Here is a 25,656-nt window from a genome sequence, read left to right on the forward strand (position 1 = left end):
TGATATGAAACCACCCCATGAGAGGCGTGCAATAGACAGAAACATATCTGTTTTCATGTAGTGCTCCTACTGGTAGCATGACGAAATGAATCCGTAGAAGATATCGAGTGCGTAATTCCGAGGGTCCCATGGAAACTCTGACGCCATAAGTTGTGTCAAACTCCAATGCGATGCCTCCGTCAACAATAAATAACAAAGTTTTCATCCAAGAAATTCACACTAGCCTGCAAGCTTTGAAATTCTTGCCATCACTCATCAACAACAAAAAAAAACTTGCTGCCATCACTGCTGATGTAGTTATAAACTTACTGCTGTGAGATATCTGGTGGCCAGTGTTTAGCTTAAGACCATTTGGGGTCACAAAAAAAAACTACAAATGGTTCTTTTGGTTAAACCGGGGACAAACATTGGCAGGCAACTTGAAGAAATTTTCCATGTAGTTTCTAAATCCATGTCGCATCTACTACTTCCAACAAACCAAACTACCACATATACACATCTGGGGATTCTTCTAGAAACTACATCCATGGTAAATTGTCGAGCCACGACCTCTCCCCACAACGGGATCACAAGCAATGCAAATTTGCAATGCAATAGCATGTCCCCACATTTATCCCCTGGCCGGTTGCTACATAAAGGGGAGGCTTCCCACATGTGGATCTGCATTTGATCTCAAAGTTAGGAAATGGATACTGTATTCATGGGTAGCAATAGATTTTGCCGTAACTAGCTTTAGACATCGTGGCTGAGAATGGCAGTAAGAAAGAAGAAAAACATACACAAGTTGTTGTCGTGGAGATTAGGGTGCTTGCCTGGCTGCTGGGGCTGCTTTATGAACCACCTCGTTCTGAAAGTAGATGGCTCAACAACTTCTTACTACAATAGCAAGGGATGTACTCAAAGTTTTGTCAATATCTCTACGCCCGTCCTAGTGACCAATACAGTGTGCTCAAACTGTGCTGCCCAGCTGCCATCGGCTGTGACAGTAGTCCATCCATTTTCCCATGTAACACACTCTGCTTTGTCCATTGTAAGTATAGGTTCTGCAAACATTTCATCAAGGTTGTCAACTTGGTCTGAAATTCCAAGAGCCATTCCTTCCCAATTAGTTACAAATAAATACCAAGAGCTTCTAGGATTAGACCTATAAATAAACATAATGTTTATTGAAGACTATTCACATTTCCTTTCTTTATAGCAATGTTTAATCTTCTGAAAAACATTTTCAATCATAATCAAATCACTGAAAATTCCAGTACACCATGTTTTAAATGAAAATTACAAACTGTTTGGAAGTAAAACTCGAAACATAAAAGGAGAGGCCCGAGTAGGTACCAATTGTGAATGTTTGACCTTCAACCATTCGACCAGAGTTTTCATTTGCTACAAAAAAGGGTTTCATTAGTCCACTGTGTGCTTCAAACGTCAACTTATTAGTCCAACACAATTCAGGTATACTATTAAAAGTTTAAAACAGTTCGTCCAAGAAAGAATGGGAGATAGTAAACCCATAGCTCTGTATAAATCCTTGGCAACAACTACATGAGACGACATTACCCCTGTCCTTTGAAACTCAGCAACCTGTTCCTATATTCCCGGCAATAATTTGTTATGACAACCAATGCAAATTGGCATACTGAACACGTAACTGTGTTGCTTCATATCAGCCTAAGTATTCTCTGTTAGGAATAGCAACTTATCATTATCAGGAGGCAAAACGCCATCATATATACATGTACAGGGGAGGCCAAAGGCCAGAATGCAAAAGGCCAAAAGCCAACATAAATATAACTCTAACACCCCCCCCCCCCCCCCCCCCCCCCCCCCGCAAACTCATGGTGGATCCACAGCACTGAGTTTGGAGAGATAAAATCCATGTTGCGCTCTAGTCTGGGCCTTCGTGAAGAAGTCCGCCAGCTGTAACTTGGAAGGCACATACTGAAGAGCGATAACATGGTCCTGCACACCAGCGCGCACAAAGAAAGCATCAACACCAATATGCTTGGTAAGCTCATGCTTCACTGGGTCCCGCGCAATACTGATAGCACCTGTACTGTCTGACAAGAGTGTAGTAGGTGCAGTAACAGTAACACCAAAATCCTCGAGTAACCAGCGTAACCAAGTCACCTCTGCTGTGAGAAGAGCCATAGCTCGCAACTCAGCCTCTGCACTCGAACGGGAAACTGCAGTCTGTTTCTTCGTCTTCCAGGCAATGAGAGAACCACCAAGAAAGACACAGTAAGCAGAAAGTGAACGGCGATCCGAAGGATCACTAGCCCAGGTAGCATCTGAATAGGCCTGGAGCTGTAACGAGCTGGAACGAGGAAAGAAGAGACGGTGAGAGATCGTGCCACGAAGATATCGTAGAACACGAAGAAGGTGACTATAGTGAACCGAAGTGGGAGAAGAAACAAACTGACTCAGGATATGGACAGGATAGGAGATATCCGGACGAGTGACAGCGAGATAGACAAGACTCCCAACAAGATGACGATAACGAGTCGGATCGGACAAGGGCTCACCATCAGTAGCACGAAGGTGAACATTAAGCTCCATAGGAGTCTCAACAGTGCGCTCATCACTAAGAGCCGCACGAGCAAGAAGATCCTGGATATACTTTTCTTGGGAAATAAAAAAGCCATCAGAGGTGGAGGAAATCTCAATCCCAAGAAAGTAACGAAGTGGACCAAGATCAGACATAGAAAACTGCTCACTGAGACGGGCCTTGACAAAGGCAATGTACTCAAGATCATCGCCGGTGATGATCATGTCATCAACATATAGAAGAAGAAGAGTGCGACCACGAGCAGAAAGGTGAACAAACAGTGTTGGATCATGGACACTGGGTGAAAAACCAGCTGCAGTGACAACCGAGGCAAAACGCTCAAACCAGGCACGCGGGCTTGCTTAAGGCCATAGAGAGAGCGACGAAGACGACAGACCATGCCATCAGGAACTGAATACCCAGGTGGTGGCTGCATATAAACTTCCTCACGCAACTCACCATTAAGAAAAGCATTCTTAACGTCAAGCTGAGACACGGACCAGTGGCGAACAGAGGCCACGGCGAGAAGTGTGCGAACAGTGGTCATATGGGCCACAGGAGCAAAGGTCTCATCGTAATCACGACCATGCTCCTGCTGAAAGCCACGAGCCACAAGACGAGCTTTATAACGCTCAAGAGAACCATCAGAGCGAGTCTTAATCTTATAGACCCACTTACAAGTGATGGGGCAAACACAAGGAGGAAGAGAAACTAGATCCCATGTGCCGGTGCGTTCAAGAGCAGCAATCTCCTCTGCCATGGCAAACTGCCATTCAGGATGAACAATAGCATCTCGATAAGAAGCCGGCTCTACAACGGTCGAAAGACCATAGCGAGAAGGAGAATATCGATCAGGAGGTGGACAAGGCCGAGAACGAAGACCATAAGTCGGCTGAGAGGAGGAAGACGACACATCAGAAGTAGAGGGCACATCAGTAGACTCATCCATAACACGTTGACGACGAGTATAATGGAAAGGAAAGGATGGGAGAGGTGGAATCACTGGAGGTGGAGACAGGCAATGTATTGGTGATGAAGGTGGAGAAGAGGAAGGTATCGGTGATGAAGGTGGTGATTCATGCGATGAGGGAGGAAAAGAAACCATAGGAGAGGACGGTGTCGAATCTGCAATAGTGGGATGAGGAGTAGGAATACTGGAAACAAAGGGAGGTGTATCTGGAAAGGTAAGAAAAGAGATGTCCTCCATGGAAAAGGCCGAGGAGGATGGCCGAGGGTAGTAGGGACGAGACTCATCGAAGGTGACATCCCGGGAAATACGCATCCGGCGACTGGCAGGATCCCAACACCGATAGCCCTTATGCTCATCACTGTATCCGAGAAAGACACACTCAACAGACTGAGCGGTCAGTTTGGTGCGTTCACGAGGGGCAAGCAAAACATAGCAAACACAACCAAACAAGCGAAGCACCGAATAATCAGGAGAACGACCAGAAAGATGCTCAAGAGGAATACCACCCTGTAGAGCAGCAGATGGCTGAATGTTGATGAGATAGGTGGAAGTGGTAACAGCCTCAGCCCAGAAGTGAGGCGGAAGAGAGGCAGCGATCATCATCGCACGTGCCGTCTCAAGAAGGTGACGATGCTTGCGCTCAGCCACACCATTCTGAGCATGAGCACCAGGACAAGAGAACTGAGCAAGAGTACCCTGCTCAGCAAGGAATCCTCGCAGAGCATGGGAGATATACTCACCAGCTGAATCTGCACGGAAAACGCGAATAGGAGTAGAAAACTGGGTATGAACCATGGCAACAAATTTTTTGTATATAGATAAGACCTCACTACGGGAAGACATGAAATAGATCCATGTGTACCGAGAAAAATCATCTACAAAGATAATATAGTAACGATGACCCCTTTAGAAGTGAAGGGAGCCGGACCCCAAACATCAGAGTGAACAAGATCAAAAGGGCGCTCGGACACTGACTCACTATGAGGATAAGGTAGCTGAATCTGCTTGCCAAGCCTACAACCTAGACAATCCAACGAAGCATTACCGGAGACAGACCCCAGAACACCGCGATGAACCAAAGAGGAGAGACGAGAACCACATAAATGGCCAAGACGATGATGCCACTGTTGAAAAGAGCTGGTAGATGCAGTAACAGGGGCTGTGAGACTGGCAGCGGTGGCAGCGGAGGGAAGACGAAGCCAGTCAAGCTCCCAGAGACCATCAGAGCGTCGAGGGCCAGCACCAAGCAGAGCGCCCGTGTGACGATCCTGAACAGAACACGAATCAAAGTCGAGAATGACCCTACAACTAGAATCTACAATCTGACCACCAGATATGAGCTGCATGGTAAGTCGAGGAACATGAGCTACAGAGGGAACATGAAATGAAGAAGTGCTAAGAGTGCCTCGACTTGCTACAGGGAGGGGAGTGCCATCAGCCGTAAGAACGCGAACAGGAGACTCGACAGGTCGAACAGAGGTCAAAGTGGAAGAATCATACGTCATATGAAAAGACGCTCCAGTATCAAGAATCCATGGGGATGTACCTGAATGGGTAGAAGGTGGTTTCTCATTGCCAGAAGAGTCAGTCACAGAATCTGCAGAAACTGTTGGTGAAGAATCCCAAGCATCAAGCAGGCAACGTAGTTGTGCAATCTCACGTGCAGACAGCGACAGGGCAGAGGTTGAGGTAGAAACACTTGTCGACGATGAGCAGTCACCACCCCCCATGAAAGCCGCATGTAAAGTCGACCGAGAGTAGCGAGTCGACCCAGAGCCGCATGTGGAAACCACTGGGGAAGTCGACACAGAGCGATCACCGCCGCGCACGAAAGCCGCGGGAGGAGTCGACGTGGGGCGACAATCACCAGGTGCGGAAGTCATGGAAAGAGTCGATGAAGAGCGACCATCACCATGCAGAGAAGCGGCCAGAGGAGGCGGTGCAGCTGCCGAAGGAGCTGATGTAGAGCGGCCAGCAGCACAAGTGGATGTCGCAAAAGGTGCCGATGTAGAGCGACAAACACCACCTCCAAGCGGGCGAGCACCAAGCACCGAGGAAAAGCGCATGTGCGAGATGGGATCAATATAAGGAACACCGTCAATAAACACCGGGCAGCGAGGGGGAGGCGTACCCGACGAAAGCATTGTGCCTCTCTTTTTTTTTTCTTTTTTTTTTACTTTTTTTTTTCACAACGACAGAACTTCAGGGCGTCAAGCCAGGGAGCCGAACGAAGCCCACCAGCAGCCCAAAGCAGAACGGAAGCAGGGAGCACACACACAGGCAGGTGGATCGATTCACGACCCTGCAGTCAACGCACACGAGTGTGAGATGGGTAACCGGCTCGGGAGAGCAGCAGGCGGCAATGGCGGCTGGCGCTCGACCAGATCGCGCGCGGGGCAAGAAGAAGGATGGACGGCGTCGGCCAGGCCGGGCGGGCGGCGGCGACGGCGCACCAGACGGGCGGGCCGCGGTGGCAGCACACCAAACGAAAGAGCGGGCGGCGAGATCAGAGACGAAGTGGAGCAAGCCGGCTGCTGGAGCAGTTGTTTCGATCCAGATCAGCCAGAGCGGCCCGATCGTGAGGAGCCTAGTCCTTTGGATATGCAATAGTTGGAGACGGAGTGGATCAAGCCTTGCAGATCGAGCGCCAGCCAAGTCCCGATCGGCAGCGGACTAAAAGCAGCCTGAACAACGGGGAGAAGGCAGCAGCGCTGGCCGGAAAAACAGCGGCGCGGCGTGGGATTAGATGGTAGCACGAGTTGCGCGTGCGAGAAAAAAGAACCTAAGCTCTGATACCATGTTAGGAATAGCAACTTATCATTATCAGGAGGCAAAACGCCATCATATATACATGTACAGGGGAGGCCAAAGGCCAGAATGCAAAAGGCCAAAAGCCAACATAAATATAACTCTAACAACAAGCGACTGGACTTGGCATACTGAACATGAAATCGAGTAATGTTATATGCTAAGGTGCTGAACTACAGAAAGATGTTCCCAGTCGGATGAATATCAATGGTAAGGTAGGTCAAAAAGAGCAGGAAAATATCAAATAAGTGCTCACCATGATGGAGGATAAGTGGCTCAGAATGCAACATAGTTCCAATTCCATGTCCAACAAAACGCTCCACCACATGATAGCCATAGAAATAAGCAAGCTTACTGAAATAATTTGAAGAAAATTTAAAGATACGCGGCATCACAAATGTTCTTCAGAAAATCTCAGTACAAAGGTGCAGCAATGAAAAACTCGGCGATTTTTGCTTTTAAGAGTATCAGTGTTAGTCTAGTTTAGATTTAGTGCCATACTGGTTTTTATAAATTTAACACTTAGCTTACAATAGCAATAAAAGTGTTGTTGGTATTTAGGATTCACGGGTTCTGCACGAGTTTCACATGGAAATAGTTCAAACCTCACAGGAATCTAGGAAAATTCCCATCCTCCAAACGATATCTAGGATCTGGATGCCAAACAAGCACAACCCACCGACCAACGCATTTATACAGTAGATCTACATGTTTGGTGGAACTGCAGCGGTGAACAGTTTGCTCTATGCAACTTAAGGGCCTGTCTGGAACCAGGGATAGTTTGTTGTATGGTAAACCTAGGAAAATTTCCACATTCCAAGCATGTCTTTCACTGTTTCATATATTCTCTCAAATCAGCAAACATTTGCAAACCATCTTGTTTGAAAATTACCTAAGGTACCCAATACATAAGAGGCTGGTTGTACCTAAAATGGAAAGCAGATAATGAATGGTTGGGATTGAGCGGTGACGCCCACCCGCAATAATATGATGAAACAAGAAACCTGAAGTCATTTAGTCATAAGCAGTTTTACTAACGTTGCAAAAAAAAGCAGTTTTACTAACAGTTTATGCTGCCTCTTTGGTGGGATTTTTCCATGGGTAAAATTACTCAGTTGAGTATTTTATTTTTAAAAATTGCAGTGCAAAGGGTTTTTTGTTAATAGAGTGCACGCCTAAACTCAGATCTACTGAAATGTAACCAACTCCTGAGGCAACATTTCAGGTCGAGTTTGGAAATGGAAAATTTGTAAGAACAGAAAACTGATTTTGCTCTGAAAGTTAGCTTCACAGGTTTTTCGAAGATAGTATGAAAACAAATTAGAGAGCTGAAAAATATCCTATATTAAGGGTTCATTCAGGTTGCAGGATTTCTAAATCAAAGGAATAGGAAAAGTAAAGGATTGGGATGCTCTCTCCACTTTAATCCTTACGAATTTTCCATGAGGTCTCACCTAATGCTAAGAATCGTTAGGAATTAAGCCAATATGGACACGATCCTAAGGAATCTAGTACCTTCATTCTTGTGAAACGAATGCCATACATAGGAAAAAAATCCTATGGGAATCCTCCAAAAATCCTGCAAACCTAATGAGCCCTAAGATTCAAGAACAAGGTCTTGTTTATCCATGATATTCTCTTCGGCGAATATTGACCAGTAAAATATGTATAAACAGATGCTTTTGTTGTCTAAGTTTTCAGAAAGAATCAACTAACAGGTAACGAACATAGTGTCATGTAGAAAAACTACCTTATCTTCTTGCCAATTTTTCTGTAGTTTACACCGTCCCTGCAGACAGAAATACCCTTCTCCAAGCATTCTTCAGCTGCCTGAACCCAATAAAGATCATTTGGTTTCATGTTTTCATGGACGAAAGAACTTTTTTTTCGATAAAAGAGAAGATAGTGTATCGCCCAACTGTAAAAAAGTCCTTTCAGAACATTAAGCCTCAAAATTAGATCTATAAAGTAGAACAAATACTACAGGGATTTGTTAAAATCCAACATGTCTTCGGATAAAAACACCGTAAAATTCACATTAGTGCAAACTGCTACTGAATGGCTATGTCCGTGGATGAAATACCTCACAAATCAATAATAGCTTACCTTTAGGAAATGCTTGATAGATTCGTCCGCTTCTCCGCATACAAATGTTCTGGAAGTTCCGCCATGGTACCCCTGAAAAGAATGGTACGAATCGCGTTAAAACTAGGGAATGTGTCAGTAAAATCCGACTCTATGCCAAACATACCAACGAAGTATATGCACAATCTTAGGAGAGAGAACTTACATTTAGGAACACATTTACATCAATATTTATGATGTCTCCATTCTGCAGTAGAAACAACATTTTTCATCCCAGAGTACATAGGCTTGACAGAAAAATAAAGAAAGAGAGATGCAAATTTCATCCTACAGAACCTGCAGCTGTGTTGAATCAGGTAGTCCATGGCAGACACACTCATTTACTGATGTGCAGATACTTTTAGGAAATCCACCATAGCCAAGTGGAGAAGGATAAGCACCCGCCTCAACTATCATATGATGCACCGCCCTGTCGATTTCATTTGTAGTAACTGATGGCTGAAATGACGATGAAATAATGACTGTTATGAAGTGTACACTGCAGAGTCTTCAGATGATTTAGATATAAAAGGATTCTAGCTATCTATGGAAAAAATAATATACCTTAACCAATGTTCCCGCGAAGTCCAGTACACGGGCAGCAAGTTTGCAAGCAGCTCTCATCCCAGCGATACCTTCGGCGTTGTGTATTTGGCGAACTGCGGGTAGTTCTTGTGGTATGTTTGCACCCACATAAGAAGGTCTTGGAATGTGTTCTGGTACAGGAAGTTGGGGATAGACCTTTCCACGCCTCAAAGGCGGCCTCTTCTTCAACTTCCCTGAACTTTGCTCTTGTGTCCTTCAAATGTGTAAGGGTGTTTACAGAGTCATCAAATAAGAAACAGACTGGCTGACTTTAGAGCTACAGAGCAACTTACTCTAGATGTCACACCAAGATGAGTACCATCAAGTGCGAAATCTAAGGTCAGAGGAAATTCAGAACCTAGCTCCAAACCAATGGCTACGGCAATTGGTAAACCCTGACGACATGATAAAGAAGCGACAACAGAAGCTTAAGCACAGCGTAATAGTGACGAGAATCGTACTTTTGTAGCTCCATGAGCTCTTCTTCAACCCCATCCACCCAAGTAAGTCCGCCGGCCACGACAAAGCAGCGCTTTGGCGTTATTGCTTTACCTACAGCAGGACAGCAAAGAAGAATCAGCTACGAACCCTGCTGTAGTTTCAGCTCTGTTAATCCCATAACGTTTTTTTGGAGCAATAAACGGCTGTTGGTAGTAGAACGACCCACCCAAGCAATTAAGCTGAGCAGGCTCCTTACCAAAACAAGAAGAGGCCGTCCGAGGATCTCTTCGATTGATGGTGCACTTTGAGACGAACGGGGGAGCCGCCGGCAGGAGGAATGTGTGGGTTCCGGCCGGGCGGAGTGGTACTGGAACGCCGGAACATGACGCTCCAGGTGACATGGCGATGGGGATTCGCACGGCGTCGGTGGAGGCGTCGTGGTCGAGGAAACGGGGCCGGCGGCCGTGTTCGAGGAAGAGGAGACCGGCGGGTACAAGGGAGGAGGAAGAGTGCAGCGGAGACCGGAGAGAGGGGATGTGCGTTGAGGATGAGACGCCGCCGGGACCGGGAGGTTTCGGCTATGCGTGTTACATGACTGACGTCAGATTTTTGGCTTTCCGAGAGAACATCTTGATGGCCGTCGGATTGATGCACGAATCTTGAAGCAGTGGAGCGTTCCACATCATCCACAGCCACCTGTTCGTTTGAGCGCCCCCTCAGCTAAAAAAAAATGAAAGAATGGGTTATCCTCTTGTAAGTAGGACAAACAAAGAGCGTCACCAAGGACGTGCAAAAACAAAGAACAATGATCTATTAGTGGTGCAACATAAATCTAGGAGCGGAAGTCCCCTAGGCTCTCAACCTAGGGTTACACAGTCCTCCTGCGCCGCCGCCGTGAGAATCACAGTTGCCGTTTCCTCTCCTCGCGATCGGGCCCTATTGCTGCCTGCCGATCGGTCTCTTCGATCTTGGTTGCCGGGGGAGTCAGGGCATGTGAGAGGCGATCGGGAAGGATCACATAGGATGTCTTTGCTAGCGGACCCCAGTGGTTCGTCAGGGAAGAAACTAGAAGATCCCAGCGTTCTTCTGGAGAGGTTACACTTGGAAGAAGATGAACTTGATGATCTGATCTGGGAAGAGGAGGCAGATGGTCCAGAGGAAAAACCTAAGTGGCTCGCGCTTGCTAGGGTTCTGACAGAAAAGACCTTTGGACAGGGTGCTCTAATTGCCGACATGAGGGCGGCCTGGAATCCAGCAAAGGATGTGATATGGCGTCGAATTAATCCAAACTTGTTCTCTGTCTAGTTTAATTGTTTGGAAGATTGGAACAAAGCAATTCACCAGGGACCATGGGACTTCAAAGGCATGTCATTGATAATGGCGGAATATGACGGCTTCACGAAGCCTGAGAACGTCAAGCTGGACAAGATTGAAACATGGTGTCAGATCCATAGACTCCCAGATATGGTTCTGAAAAGGGAGAAAATCATGGAAAATATGGCTAAACGTATAGGGGAAGTCCAGGAGCTTCAGATAGTTTTACCAAGTGGTTTTGTTGGAGAATTCATACGGGTCAGAGTTAAGCTCGATGTAAATAAAAAACTAACCAGATTTGTTAGCTTCACGAAGGCCGGTGAGACGGAGTTCTATCAAGTGAAGTTTGAAAAGCTCCCAACCTTCTGCTTCATGTGTGGGATGCTCGGGCATTGGCACGAAGAGTGTGGTACGGGAGAGCATGCTGAGAAGGATATGGAATGGGGGACATTCATACTTGCAACTCAAAGAGGTCGGGGTGGACAAGGGCGAGGATCAGGCCATGGAACTGGCCGTGCGCCGGCAAAGGATGGAAGACCCGGGACGGTTTTGATGACCCATTTGACCCATCCGGTAGAGGAGGTGGCTTTGCAGGTCGAGGTCGTGGCCAGCATAGGGGCGGTCATGTCCAGCGAGATAAATAGGAGGGTGTTGGCAACAAACTAGCAAGGCTGGATCCAACTGTGAGTTGGAGTTTGAATGCGCGCAACAATGTTGTTGAACACACAACATCCACCACAATCCCAGACAATGTGAGCTTGGATGCGACTGTTGGTTCTCAGGATTTTCACATGGGAGATTTAAACATTCTAGGCAAGTGTTCTGCGGATGATACTGTACAAGTTGCAGCTGCTTCTGTGGAGACTGAATTAAAGGTGACTGAACAATCTGGAGCTGTTGTCCCATTCGGTAACACAACAAATATCGTGGAAAAGTTTGATGGAGATGATCCACCAGCAAGCTCTACATCTAGCTCACCACAGAAGAATGTGAACAAAAAGAAGTTTAAAGGTGATGATGGAGTGGCGATTGCAAAAACACCCATTGAGAGATCGGTGGCCTCCGCGGCGGAGGACCGCCGGGAGCAATGAAACTCCTAGCATGGAACTGTCATGGAATGCTTTCGCCCACGGCAGCTCAAGAGCTCCTGGACCTCCAAGGGCGTGTGAAAGCAGATGTGGTTTTCTTGACTGAATCACATTTGAATAAATCTAAGGCAATTGAGCTAAGAATAAAGTTAGGTTTTGATCTTTTTCATATAGTTGAGAGTGACGACCGCTCGGGTGGTCTTGTTCTTCTTTACAACCTTGCTAATGAAGTGGTTTTAAATTATTCGTCTCCAAACTTTATTGATGGACTAATAATGGATGGAAATGATGTTGCCTGGCGATTGACAGGGTTCTATGGAGAACCAAACTGGGACATGAAGCACCGGTCCTGGACGGCCTTGAGAGACCTGAACAACAAGGCTAATGGTCCTTGGATGATAATTGGGGATTTTAACGAAATTCTTTTATCTAGTGAGAAGGAAGGTGGGAATGTGAGACCAGAACAGTACCTGAAAAATTTCAGAGAGTGTGTTGAGGACTGTCAACTTCAAGAAACTATGTACATTGGAAACCCCTTCACTTGGAGCCGTGGAATTATTCAGGAGAGATTGGATCGTGGGCTATGTAATGATACATGGGCCACCAAGTTTCCCTATGCGGCAGTGGTTCATGAGCACCATGTGCACTCGGATCACAGGCTGCTTGTGCTTGATACAAACTATTTTGAGAAAGCCATGACACAGCAGCCTAGAGGAGAATGCAGATTTGAGGCGTACTGGCTACAGGAGGAAACAGTCGAGGAAGTGGTAAAACAGCATGGTTACATGTGCAGAATACTGGCGTTGGGCCAATTTTGGCGGATCGTACGAAAGTGGTGAAAAACAATCTGGTCCAGTGGGATACTGAGGTTCTCAAAAGCCCAAAAAAGAGAGTAAACAAACTTAAGAAAAAATGGGAAGGTTGAGGCGTGGAAAGCTAAACACTGAAACTAGACGTGAGATGAAAGAGCTTCAGATTCTTATCGAAAACATCCTGGATCAGGAGGAATTATACTGGCTGCAGCGAGGAAGAGCCAACTGGCTACTCCATGGTGACAGAAACACTTCTTTTTTCCACAAAGCAGCCTCGGCACGAAAGAAAAGAAAGTGTATCAAGAGATTGTTAGATGGTACGGGTGTGTGGAATTAAGATACAAAAGACCTTGCTGCAATTATAACTGGGTATTTTTCAGACCTATTTACTTCACAAGTTCAGGTGCCTAATTTGAATGTTCTGGATCGAGTACAGAGTAGGGTTACACCTGAGATGAATGCAACCTTGATGAGCCCATATATAGCAGATGAGGTGAGGAAGGTCCTATTTTCAATTGGTGATCTAAAGGCCCTGGGTCCAGATGGTTTACATGCTATTTTTTATAAGAGGTTCTGGCCCATGTTAGGGGATGACTTGATCATGGAACTATTACAGGCAGTTAATTCTCGAGTCATACCACAAGCATGGAACAATACAACCATTGTCATGATCCCAAAGGTTCAAACTCCGGAAAGAGTCACACAATTTAGACCTATCAGCTTGTGTAATGTAGTTTATAAGGTTATATCAAAAATGATTCCTGCCAGATTGAAACTGCTCCTAGAGATCATTAGTCTCACACAGAGCGCGTTTGTACCGGGGAGACTGATCACAGACAATGTCCTAATTGCATATGAAAGTTTGCACGCAATTAAGCAGAAGAAGGTTGGGATAGATGGTTCGTGTGCGGTGAAACTGTTGGGGAACGTAGCAGAAATTCAAAATTTTCCTACGCGTCACCAAGATCTATCTATGGAGAGACCAGCTACGAGTAGAAGGAGAGTGCATCTACATACCCTTGTAGATCGCTAAGCGGAAGCGTTCAAGTGAACGGGGTTGATGGAGTCGTACTCGTCGTGATTCAGATCACCGATGATCCTAGTGCCGAACGGACGGCACCTCCGCGTTCAACACACGTACAGCTCGACGATGTCTCCCACGCCTTGATCCAGCAAGGAGAGAGGGAGAGGTTGAGGAAGACTCCATCCAGCAGCAGCACAACGGCATGGTGGTGATGGAGGAGCGTGGCAATCCTGCAGGGCTTCGCCAAGCACCTACGGGAGAGGAGGAGGTGTCACGGGAGGGAGGGAGGCGCCAAGGGCTCAGGTATGGATGCCCTCCCTCCCCTCCACTATATATAGGGGCAAGGGAGAGGGGGGAGGCGCAGCCTTGCCCCTTACTCCAAGAAAGGGGTGCGGCCAAGAGGGGGGGAGGAGTCCATCCTCCCCAAGGCACCTCGGAGGTGCCTTCCCCCTTGAGGACTCTTCCCTCTAGGGTTCCCTAGGCGCATGGGCCTCTTGGGGCTGGTGCCCTTGGCCCATGTAGGCCAAGGCGCACCCCCTACAGCCCATGTGGCCCCCCGGGGCAGGTGGCCCCACCCGGTGGGCCCCCGGGACCCTTCCGGTGGTCCCGGTACAATACCGATGACCCCGAAACTTGTCCCGATGGCCGAAACAGGACTTCCTATATATAAATCTTTACCTCCGGACCATTCCGGAACTCCTCGTGACGTCCGGGATCTCATCCGGGACTCCGAACAAAATTCGGTAACCACATACAAGCTTCCTTTATAACCCTAGCGTCATCGAACCTTAAGTGTGTAGACCCTACGGGTTCGGGAGACATGCAGACATGACCGAGACGTTCTCCGGTCAATAACCAACAGCGGGATCTGGATACCCATGTTGGCTCCCACATGTTCCATGATGATCTCATCGGATGAACCACGATCTCAAGGACTTAATCAATCCCGTATTCAATTCCCTTTGTCTATTGGTATTTTACTTGCCCGAGACTCGATCGTCGGTATCCAATACCTTGTTCAATCTCGTTACCGGCAAGTCACTTTACTCGTTCCGTAACACATCATCCCGTGACCAACTCCTTGGTCACATTGCGCATATGATGATGTCCTACCGAGTGGGCCCAGAGATACCTCTCCGTTTACACGGAGTGACAAATCCCAGTCTCGATCCGCATAAAACAATAGATACTTTCGGAGATACCTGTAGTGCACCTTTATAGTCACCCAGTTACGTTGTGACGTTTGATACACCCAAAGCACTCCTACGGTATCCAGGAGTTACACGATCTCATGGTCAAAGGAAGAGATACTTGACATTGGCAAAGCTCTAGCAAACGAACTACACGATCTTTGTGCTATGCTTAGGATTGGGTCTTGTCCATCACATCATTCTCCTAATGATGTGATCCCATTATCAACGACATCCAATGTCCATAGCCAGGAAACCATGACTATCTGTTGATCACAACGAGCTAGTCAACTAGAGGCTCACTAGGGACATATTGTGGTCTATGTATTCACACGTGTATTACGATTTCCAGATAATACAGTTATAGCATGAATAAAAGACAATTATCATGAACAAGGAAATATAATAATAATACTTTTATTATTGCCTCTAGGGCATATTTCCAACAGTCTCCCACTTGCACTAGAGTCAATAATCTAGTTCACATCGCCATGTGATTAACACTCACAGGTCACATCGCCATGTGACTAATACCCAAGAGTTTACTAGAGTCAGTAGTCTAGTTCACATCACTATGTGATTAACACTCAATGAGTTTTATGTTTTATCATGTTGCTTGTGAGAGAGGTTTTAGTCAACGGGTCTGAACCTTTCAGATCCGTGTGTGCTTTACAAATCTCTATGTCATCTCCTAGATGCAGCTACCACGCTCTATTTGGAGCTATTCCAAACAACTGTTCTACTTGGAGCTATTCTAAATTATTGCTCCATTATATGTATCCGGTCTCTCTACTCAGAGCTATCCGGATAGGTGTCAAGCTTGCATCATCGTAACCTTTACGACGAACTCTTTTACCACCTCCATAATCGAGAAAATTCCTTAGTCCACTAGTTACTAAGGATAACTTTGACCGCTGTCCTGTGAGCCATTCTTGGATCACTCTTGTACCCCTTGACTGACTCATGGCAAGGCACACTTTCGGTGCGGTACACAGCATAGCATACTGTAGAGCCTACGTCTAAAGCATAGGGGACGACCTTCGTCCTTTCTCTCTATTCTGCCGTGGTCGAGCTTTAAGTCTTAACTTCGTACCTTACAACTCAGGCAAGAACTCCTTCTTTGACTGGTCCATCTTGAACACCTTCAAGATCATGTCAAGGTATGTGCTCATTTGAAAGTACCATTAAGCGTTTTGATCTATCCTTATAGATCTTGATGCTTAATGCTCAAGTAGCTTAATCCAGGTTTTCTATTGAAAAACACCTTTCAAATAACCCTATATGCTTTCTAGAAATTCTACATCATTTCTGATCAACAATATGTCAACAACATATACTCATCAGAAATTCTATAGTGCTCCCACTCACTTCTTTGGAAATACAAGTTTCTCATAAACTTTGTACAAACCCAAAATCTTTGATCATCATCAAAGCATACATTCCAACTCCGAGATGCTCACTCCAGTCCTTAGAAGGATTGCTGGAGCTAGCATACCTTTTAGCATCCTTAGGATCGACAAAACCTTTCTGATTGTATCACATACAACCTTTCCTTACGAAAGTTGGTAAGGAAACTCGTTTTGACATCCATCTGCCAGATTTCATAAATGCAGCTTATGCTAACATGATTCCGACGGACTTTAAGCATCGCTACGGATGAGAAAATATCATCGTAGTCAACTCCTTGAACTTGTGGAAAAACTCTTCGCCACAAGTCGAGCTTCATAGACGGTGACATTACCATCCACGTCCGTCTTCTTCTTAAAGATCCATTTATCTTAATGGCTTGCCGATCATCGGGCAAGTTCATCAAAGTCCATGCTTTGTTCTGATATATGGATACTATCTCGGATTTCATGGCTTCTAACCATTTGTCGGAATTCGGGCCCACCATCGCTTCTCCATAGCTCGTAGGTTCATTGTTGTCTAGCAACATGACCTTCAAGACAGGATCACCTTACCACTCCGAAGTAGTACGTGTCCTTGTCGTCCTACGAGGTTTGGGAGTGACTTGATCCGAAGTTTCATGATCAATATCATAAGCTTCCACTTCAATTGGTGTAGGTGCCACAGGAACAACTCCCTGTGCCCTGTCACACACTAGTTGAAGAGACGGTTCAATAACCTCATCAAGTCTCCACCATCCTCCCACTCAACTCTTTCGAGAGAAACCTTTCCTCGAGAAAGAACCTGATTCAAGAAACAATCCATATTGCTTTCGGATCTGAATTAGGAGGTATACCCAACTATTTTGGGTTTCCTATGAAGATGCATTTTATCCGCTTTGGGTTCGAGCTTATCAACCTGAAACCTTTTCATATAAGCGTTGCAGCCCCAAACTTTTAAGAAACGACAACTTAGGTTTCTCTAAACCATAATTCATACGGTGTCATCTCAACGGAATTACGTGGTGCCCTATTTAAAGTGAATGTGGTTGTCTCTAATGCCTAACCCATGAATGATAGTGGTAATTCGATAAGAGACATCATGGTACGCACCATATCCAATAGGGTGCAACTATGATGTTCGGACACACCATCACACTATGGTGTTCCAGGCGGTATTAATTGCGAAACAATTTCCACAATGTCTTAATTGTGTGCCAAAACTCGTAACTCAGATATTCATCTCTATGATCATATCATAGACATTTTATCCTCTTGTCACAATGATCTTCTACTTCACTCTGAAATTACTTGAACCATTCAATAATTCAGACTTGTGTTTCATCAAGTAAATATTCTCAACATCTACTCGAATCATCTGTGAAGTAAGATCATAATGATATTCACTGCATGCCTCAGCACTCATTGGACTACACACATCAAAATGTGTTACTTCCAACAAGTTGTTATCTTGTTCCATCTTACTGAAACCGAGGCTTTTCAGTCATCTTGCCCATGTGGTATGATTTGCATATCTCAAGTGATTCAAAATCAAGTGAGTTCAAACGGTCCATTTGCATGGAGTTTCTTCATGCATATATACCAATAGACATGGTTCACATGTCTCAAACTTTTCAAAAAATGAGTGAGTCCAAAGATCCATCAACATGGAGCTTCTTCATGCGTTTTGTACCATTATGACTTACATGGCAGTGCCACACGTAAGTGGTACTATCATTACTATCTTTTGGCATGAAAATGTGTATCACTACGATCGAGATTCAATAAACCATTCAGGTTTAATACTAATCTTGATGGTAGAGGGAGCGTGCGATGTTTGATCACATCAAACTTGGAAACACTTCCAACATATAGCGTCAGCTCACCTTTAGCTAGTCTTCGTTTATTCCGTAGCTTTTATTTCGAGTTACTAACACTTAGCAACCGAACCGGTATCTAATACCCTGGTGCTACTAGGAGTACTAGTAAAATACATATTAACACAATGTATATCCAATATACTTCTATCGACCTTGCCAGCCTTCTCATCTACCAAGTATCTAGGGTAATTCTGCTCCAGTGGCTGTTCCCCTTATTACAGAAGCACTTAGTCTCGGGTTTGGGTTCAACCTCGGGTTTCTTCATTGGTGCAGCAGCTGATTTGCCGTTTCATGAAGTATCCCTTCTTTCCCTTGCCCTTCTTGAAACTAGTGGTTTCATCAACCATCAACAATTGATGCTCCTTCTTGATTTCTACTTTCGCGATGTCAAACAACGCGAATACCTCAAGGATCATCATCTCTATCCTTGATATGTTATAGTTCATCATGAAGCTCTAGCAGCTTGGTGGCAATGACTTTGGGGAAAACATCACTATCTCATCTGGAAGATCAACTCCCACTCGATTCAAGTGATTGTTGCACTCAGACAATCTGAGCACAAGCTCAACGATTGAGCTTTTCTCCCTTAGTTTGTAGGCTAAGAAAATTGTCGGAGGTCTCATACCTCTTGACGTGGGCACGAGCCTGAAATCCCAATTTCAGCCCTCGAAACATCTCATATGTTCCGCGACGTTTCGAAAATGTCTTTGGTGCCTCTACTTAAACCATTTAACTGAACTATCACGTAGTTATCAAAACGTGTATGTTCGATGTTCGAAACATCCACAAACGACGTTTGGGGTTCAGCACACTAAGCAGTGCATTAAGGACATAAGCGTTCTAGTGTCCACATAATCGCTACTATCAACTTTCAACTATATTTTCTCTAGGAACATAACTAAAACAGTAGAACTATAGCGTGAACTACGACATAATTTGCAAAAGGTCTTTTGACTATGTTCAGGATAATTAAGTTCATCTTATGAACTCCCACTTAGATAGACATCCCTCTGGTCATCTAAGTGATCACATGATCCGAGTCAACTAGGCCGTGTCCGATCATCACGTGAGACGGACTAGTCATCATCGGTGAACATCTTCATGTTGATCGTATCTGCTATACGACTCATGCTCGACCTTTCGGTCTCCGTGTTCCGAGGCCATGTCTGTACATGCTAGGCTCGTCAAGTTAACCCTAAGTGTTTTCGCTGTGTAAAACTGTCTTACACCCGTTGTATGTGAACGTAAGAATCCATCACACCCGATCATCACGTGGTGCTTAGAAGCGACGAACTGTAGCAACGGTGCACAGTTAGGGGAGAACACTTCTTGAAATTTTGTAAGGGATCATCTTATTTACTACCGTCGTCCTAAGTAAACAAGATGCATAAACATGATAAACATCACATGCAATCAAATAGTGACATGATATGGCCAATATCATTTTGCTCCTTTTGATCTTCATCTTCGGGGCTCCATGATCATCATCGTCACCGACACGACACCATGATCTCCATCATCATGATCTCCATCATCGTGTCTTCATGAAGTTGTCACGCCAACGACTACTTCTACTTCTATGGCTAACGCGTTTAGCAATAAAGTAAAGTAATTTACATGGCGTTCTTCAATGACACGCAGGTCATACAATAAATAAAGACAACTCCTATGGCTCCTGCCGGTTGTCATACTCATCGACATGCAAGTCGTGAATCCTATTACAAGAACATGATCAATCTCATACATCACATATATCATTCATCACATCCTTTTGGCCATATCACATCACATAGCATACCCTGCAAAAACAAGTTAGACGTCCTCTAATTGTTGTTGCATGTTTTACGTGGCTGCTATGGGTTTCTAGCAAGAACGTTTCTTACCTACGCAAGACCACAACGTGATATGCCAATTGCTATTTACCCTTCATAAGGACCCTTTTCATCGAATCCGTTCCAACTAAAGTGGGAGAGACTGGCACCCGCTAGCCACCTTATGCACCAAGTGCATGTCAATCGGTGGAACCTGTCTCACGTAAGAGTACGTGTAAGGTCGGTCCGGGCCGCTTCATCCCACAATACCGTCGAAACAAGATTGGACTAGTAACGGTAAGCATATTGAACAACATCAACGCCCACAACTACTTTGTGTTCTACTCATGCAAAGAATCTACGCAATAGACCTAGCTCTGATGCCACTGTTGGGGAACGTAGCAGAAATTCAAAATTTTCCTACGCGTCACCAAGATCTATCTATGGAGAGACCAGCTACGAGTAGAAGGAGAGTGCATCTACATACCCTTGTAGATCGCTAAGCGGAAGCGTTCAAGTGAACGGGGTTGATGGAGTCGTACTCGTCGTGATTCAGATCACCGATGATCCTAGTGCCGAACGGACGACACCTCCGCGTTCAACACACGTACAGCTCGACGATGTCTCCCACGCCTTGATCCAGCAAGGAGAGAGGGAGAGGTTGAGGAAGACTCCATCCAGCAGTAGCACAACGACATGGTGGTGATGGAGGAGCGTGGCAATCCTGCAGGGCTTCGCCAAGCACCTACGGGAGAGGAGGAGGTGTCATGGGAGGGAGGGAGGCGCCAAGGGCTCAGGTATGGATGCCCTCCCTCCCCTCCACTATATATAGGGGCAAGGGAGAGGGGGGAGGCGCAGCCTTGCCCCTTACTCCAAGAAAGGGGTGCGGCCAAGAGGGGGGGGGAGGAGTCCATCCTCCCCAAGGCACCTCGGAGGTGCCTTCCCCCTTGAGGACTCTTCCCTCTAGGGTTCCCTAGGCGCATGGGCCTCTTGGGGCTGGTGCCCTTGGCCCATGTAGGCCAAGGAGCACCCCCTACAGCCCATGTGGCCCCCGGGGCAGGTGGCCCCACCCGGTGGGCCCCCGGGACCCTTCCGGTGGTCCCGGTACAATACCGATGACCCCGAAACTTGTCCCGATGGCCGAAACAGGACTTCCTATATATAAATCTTTACCTCCGGACCATTCCGGAACTCCTCGTGACGTCCGGGATCTCATCCGGGACTCCGAACAACATTCGGTAACCACATACAAGCTTCCTTTATAACCCTAGCGTCATCGAACCTTAAGTGTGTAGACCCTACGGGTTCGGGAGACATGTAGACATGACCGAGACGTTCTCCGGTCAATAACCAACAGCGGGATCTGGATACCCATGTTGGCTCCCACATGTTCCACGATGATCTCATCGGATGAACCACGATGTCAAGGACTTAATCAATCCCGTATTCAATTCCCTTTGTCTATCAGTATTTTACTTGCCCGAGACTCGATCGTCGGTATCCAATACCTTGTTCAATCTCGTTACCGGCAAGTCACTTTACTCGTTCCGTAACACATCATCCCGTGATCAACTCCTTGGTCACATTGCGCATATGATGATGTCCTACCGAGTGGGCCCAGAGATACCTCTCCGTTTACACGGAGTGACAAATCCCAGTCTCGATCCGCATAAAACAATAGATACTTTCGGAGATACCTGTAGTGCACCTTTATAGTCACCCAGTTACGTTCTGACGTTTGATACACCCAAAGCACTCCTACGGTATCCAGGAGTTACACGATCTCATGGTCAAAGGAAGAGATACTTGACATTGGCAAAGCTCTAGCAAACGAACTACACGATCTTTGTGCTATGCTTAGGATTGGGTCTTGTCCATCACATCATTCTCCTAATGATGTGATCCCGTTATCAACGACATCCAATGTCCATAGCCAAGAAACCATGACTATCTGTTGATCACAACGAGCTAGTCAACTAGAGGCTCACTAGGGACATATTGTGGTCTATGTATTCACACGTGTATTACGATTTCCAGATAATACAGTTATAGCATGAATAAAAGACAATTATCATGAACAAGGAAATATAATAATAATACTTTTATTATTGCCTCTAGGGCATATTTCCAACAGAAACTTGATATGCATAAAGTGTACGACAGAGTAGAATGGGTTTTTCTGGAAGCAATATTACTGAAGTTGGGGTTCGACGCTCAGTGGGGGCTTGCATCAAGGTGATCCCTTATCACCATATCTATTTCTCCTGTGCACTAAAGGGCTCACGACTCTATTATCGAATGCAGAAGCTAGTCGCGAGCTAATAGGAGTAAAGGTTTGTCGTGATGCATCTAGTGTTACAAATCTATTATTTGCTGATGATTCATTAATTTTAATGAAGGTCAATGTAACTAATGTTGTCTGCTTAAAGTCTATCCTGGATTTGTATTATGAAGCATCTGGCCAGCAAGTTAGTGTTGAGAAATCGAGCATATTCTTTAGCCCAAGCACAGAAGTGAACATGAAGGCTGAAGTTTGTTCCTCTCTAAATATAATGACATAAGCGTTAGATGATAAGTACGTGGGACTTCCTGCTACGCTCGGTTAGACAAGTCTGATAGTTTCCAGTACTTGATGGATTGCCTGATTCAGAGGCTAATGGGGTGGAAAGAAAAATGTCTATCGTCAGGTGGTAAAGAAGTGCTACTAAAGTCTGTTGCACAAGCCATACCAACTTATGCGATGTCGATCTTTAAAATTCCTAAAAAAGTTTGCAAAGGAATCACTGATGCGATGTCAAGTTTTTGGTGGGGTGATGATGCTTCACATAAAAAGATGCACGGGTTCGCATGGTGGAAAATGTGCATAGCTAAGAATAGAGGGGGCATGGGATTTAGAGATATCCATTGCTTTAATCTAGCATTGCTGGCTAAGCAAGCATGGCACTGATTGATGATCCTAAGTCGCTATGCGCTATTATCCTTCGAGCAAAGTACTTCCCTCATGGAGATTTGTTCAAGGCTACTTTGAAGAAAAAAGCTTCGTACACCTGGCAAAGTATAATGGCAGGAGTGGAAACCTTGAAGAGAGGTTACATATGGATAATAGGTGATGGATCCAAAGTGAATATTTGGGATGATCCGTGGATACCCCAATCACCGTCTAGAAATTTTTTGACAATTCATGGAAGTAATATCATCTCGAGAGTGAGTGATCTTATTGATCCTTCCATGGGGGATTGGGATGAGCAGCTAGTACAACAGACCTTCTGGCCTCTAGATGCCCGTAGGATCTTGTCTATCCCACTCCCGCTACACGAGATGGAAGACTTTGTGGCATGGAATCCGTCAAGAAACGGAATTTTTTCAGTAAGGTCGGGCTATTGTGCTGAGTGGGAATTCCAGTATGGGCAGAAAATCCAGCCAAGTAGCACGTCATCTACCCCTAAAAATAACTGGGAATAGCTATGGAATCTACAATGCCCAGCAAAAATCAAAATCTTTATTTGGAGAGCATTGCAAAGCGTAATCCCATGTCGCGCCATACTCGCAGCAAAACATATGAAGGTTAAAACAAGTTGCCCAGCTTGCAACAGAGGACCTGAGAGTATTATGCATCTACTCTTCCAATGCAAGAAAGCTGTCGAAGTTTGGCAATTGTTGGGATTACATGACATTACCAAAAAAGCTTGTCGTGTGAGTAGGTTTGGTGAACTAGTGCTTGAGCATCTTTTGTGTTTTCAGGACTCGGACATCCATGTACTTGGGTTGCCTAATCTGAGGGAGACAATAGCAACTACTGCCTGGTATTTGTTGTTCGAGCAAAGGAAACTAACACATGGTGAGAAAACACAAACTGGAGCCCGAATTCAATTGGCAGTAAGGGGACTAGCAGCGAACTTTGTTATAGCATGTAAGCCCAAAGCGAAGATGAGAGTGATGGATTGGTCTAAGCCCTGGTCGGGATATATGAAACTTAATGTAGATGCTGGGTTTGATCATGACAATCTGAAGGGTACGGTAAATGCAATTCTCCAAGATGATAATGGCAAATTTATAGCTGCAGCAAACGAAAGACTGAATTTTTGCTATGACTCGTTTTATGCTAAAGCAACAGCTGTGAGATTTGGGTTAAACTTAGCACAGACAGTGGGATGTAGCAAGACTGAGGTTGTCTCCGACAATGAAGAAGTTGTTATTGCTTTGAAGGAAGGCTTCTCCAGCTCAGTGGCAAGTGCTATATTTGATGACTATTATTACATGTCGCTAGACTTTAATCACATTTTGTTTGATTCATGTATTAGAGATAATAATCAGGTAGCCCATGAATTGGCCAAGTTGGCCAAGTTCTCTCCTCCTAGTGTCTGTATGGATTCACCTCCGGATGAGATTATACCTTTTCTTGTAAATGATACAATTGTGATTGAATAAAGGAGGAGATGATTTGTCAAAAAAAAGGACAAACATAGAACAAAAAAAATCGATCACTTGATGCTGGCTCAGATGCTACTGGTACATTGCTAAGAGACTATTCAAGGGCTTTTATTACTGCTTTTTGCACGTATAAGCAACACGCCATGGACGTCACTACAATGGAAGCACAAGCATTATTGGAAGGATTGCGTTTAGCTGATGATATAGGGATTTCCTCCATTACCATCGAATGTGATTCTTTGGAAATTGTTCAAGCCATACTGGACCCGTGAGAGTACCATGCTTCCGCAGCGGTGGTTACTGATGACTGTCGAAAGTTGATGAGTTCTTTTCGCAGGGCGAAGATAGTTCACTGTGCTCGGGAATGCAATGTTGCTGCGCGTTGTCTTGCTCGAGTGAGTTATAGAGGTAAACGTACTGGGGAGTGGCGGGAGCACCCCCTGGTTTTTTAATCTCCTCTCTTGTAACAGACATGGTTATTGTTTAATAAAGGTCGCCAAAGTTCAAGAAAAAAAATTCAATCACTTACTTCGCTCGTCCTATTTTGATTGTTTTTTAATGCAAATAGATTCAATCTAGTATTTTCTTTTAGGTTAAGTCTTATTAGGTCTTGTGTGACCGGTGAAAGATGAATGACTTTATCCTTTTTTGTTTGTCGCCCTCCATTCTCCTCCCATTCCTCTCACCCCCCTCCTTCTCCCTCTCTCTCAACAATACATATCGCAGATGGACCGATCGCCTTCAGTGACGAGGCCAGGAGGCCGCCGGATTCGGGACTAGGGTGACGCACCCTGCAGTCACCGGTCATGGGCAAGCATGGCAACTCGAGCGACTAATGCTAATGGTACTTTGCTTCGATTTGTTGCCACATCGGTGGATGAGGGCGTTAAAGAGCCACCACGGGAGGCGGAGGTCATCGAGGAGCTGTCGCGCACTTCACCCATTTGTTTGGTCGCCGGGAGACTAAGGGCGTTGAGGAGCATGTCGAGAAGAGCAGCCTCATCGTGGTAGTGTTGTGGTTCTTGGTGAGCAGCGAGGCGCTAGAGCTGAGGCACGGGGTGTGGCCAAGGCTCGCATGTAGATCCCGATATCTTGACCCATATCGGCGACCGCGGTGGCGTGGGATCAAATAGGAGAGTAGGGCTTTGTGTTGTCGGCAAGATGATGACGGGGGGGTGTCACAGAGCGGTCGACCACCAGCGGCACCATCAATGGGGCACGTGGAGGAGCACTGCCTGCGTCGGGTGG

General features: G+C 45.6%; 1 protein-coding gene across 2 annotated transcripts; it reads right to left on the reverse strand.

The window, feature by feature from the left end:
- Window positions 1–255: 255 nt before the first annotated feature.
- On the reverse strand, window positions 256–10,053 carry LOC123044706 (methionine aminopeptidase 1B, chloroplastic). Of its 2 annotated transcripts, none has more exons than XM_044467538.1 (11): window positions 9,730–10,053; window positions 9,494–9,584; window positions 9,012–9,246; window positions 8,745–8,906; window positions 8,614–8,655; window positions 8,430–8,501; window positions 8,074–8,153; window positions 6,580–6,677; window positions 1,336–1,383; window positions 813–1,043; window positions 256–660 (listed from the first exon to the last, which is right to left on the reverse strand). In XM_044467538.1, the coding sequence occupies exons 1-10, from the start codon at window positions 9,872–9,874 to the stop codon at window positions 898–900; spliced, it is 1,119 nt and encodes a 372-aa protein (XP_044323473.1). In that variant the 5' UTR covers window positions 9,875–10,053; the 3' UTR covers window positions 256–660; window positions 813–897. The 2 variants fall into 2 exon arrangements, with proteins under 2 accessions (XP_044323473.1, XP_044323472.1); XM_044467537.1 differs by having other exon boundaries at window positions 780–1,043.
- Between the last annotated feature and the right edge of the window lie 15,603 nt (window positions 10,054–25,656).

This window comes from Triticum aestivum, chromosome 2B (assembly GCF_018294505.1).
Source record: "Triticum aestivum cultivar Chinese Spring chromosome 2B, IWGSC CS RefSeq v2.1, whole genome shotgun sequence".
Classification (NCBI taxonomy): Eukaryota; Viridiplantae; Streptophyta; class Magnoliopsida; order Poales; family Poaceae; genus Triticum; species Triticum aestivum.

Excerpts from the sequence above, each read along its gene's own strand:
- LOC123044706 (XM_044467538.1), bottom strand. The coding sequence starts at position 9,874 with ATGTCACCTGGAGCGTCATGTTCCGGCGTTCCAGTACCACTCCGCCCG. Across the intron at positions 9,585-9,729 it reads GACGGCCTCTTCTTGTTTTG|GTAAAGCAATAACGCCAAAG; the intron begins GTAAGGAGCCTG and ends GTCCTGCTGTAG. Across the intron at positions 8,502-8,613 it reads ATGTAAATGTGTTCCTAAAT|GGGTACCATGGCGGAACTTC; the intron begins GTAAGTTCTCTC and ends CATTCTTTTCAG.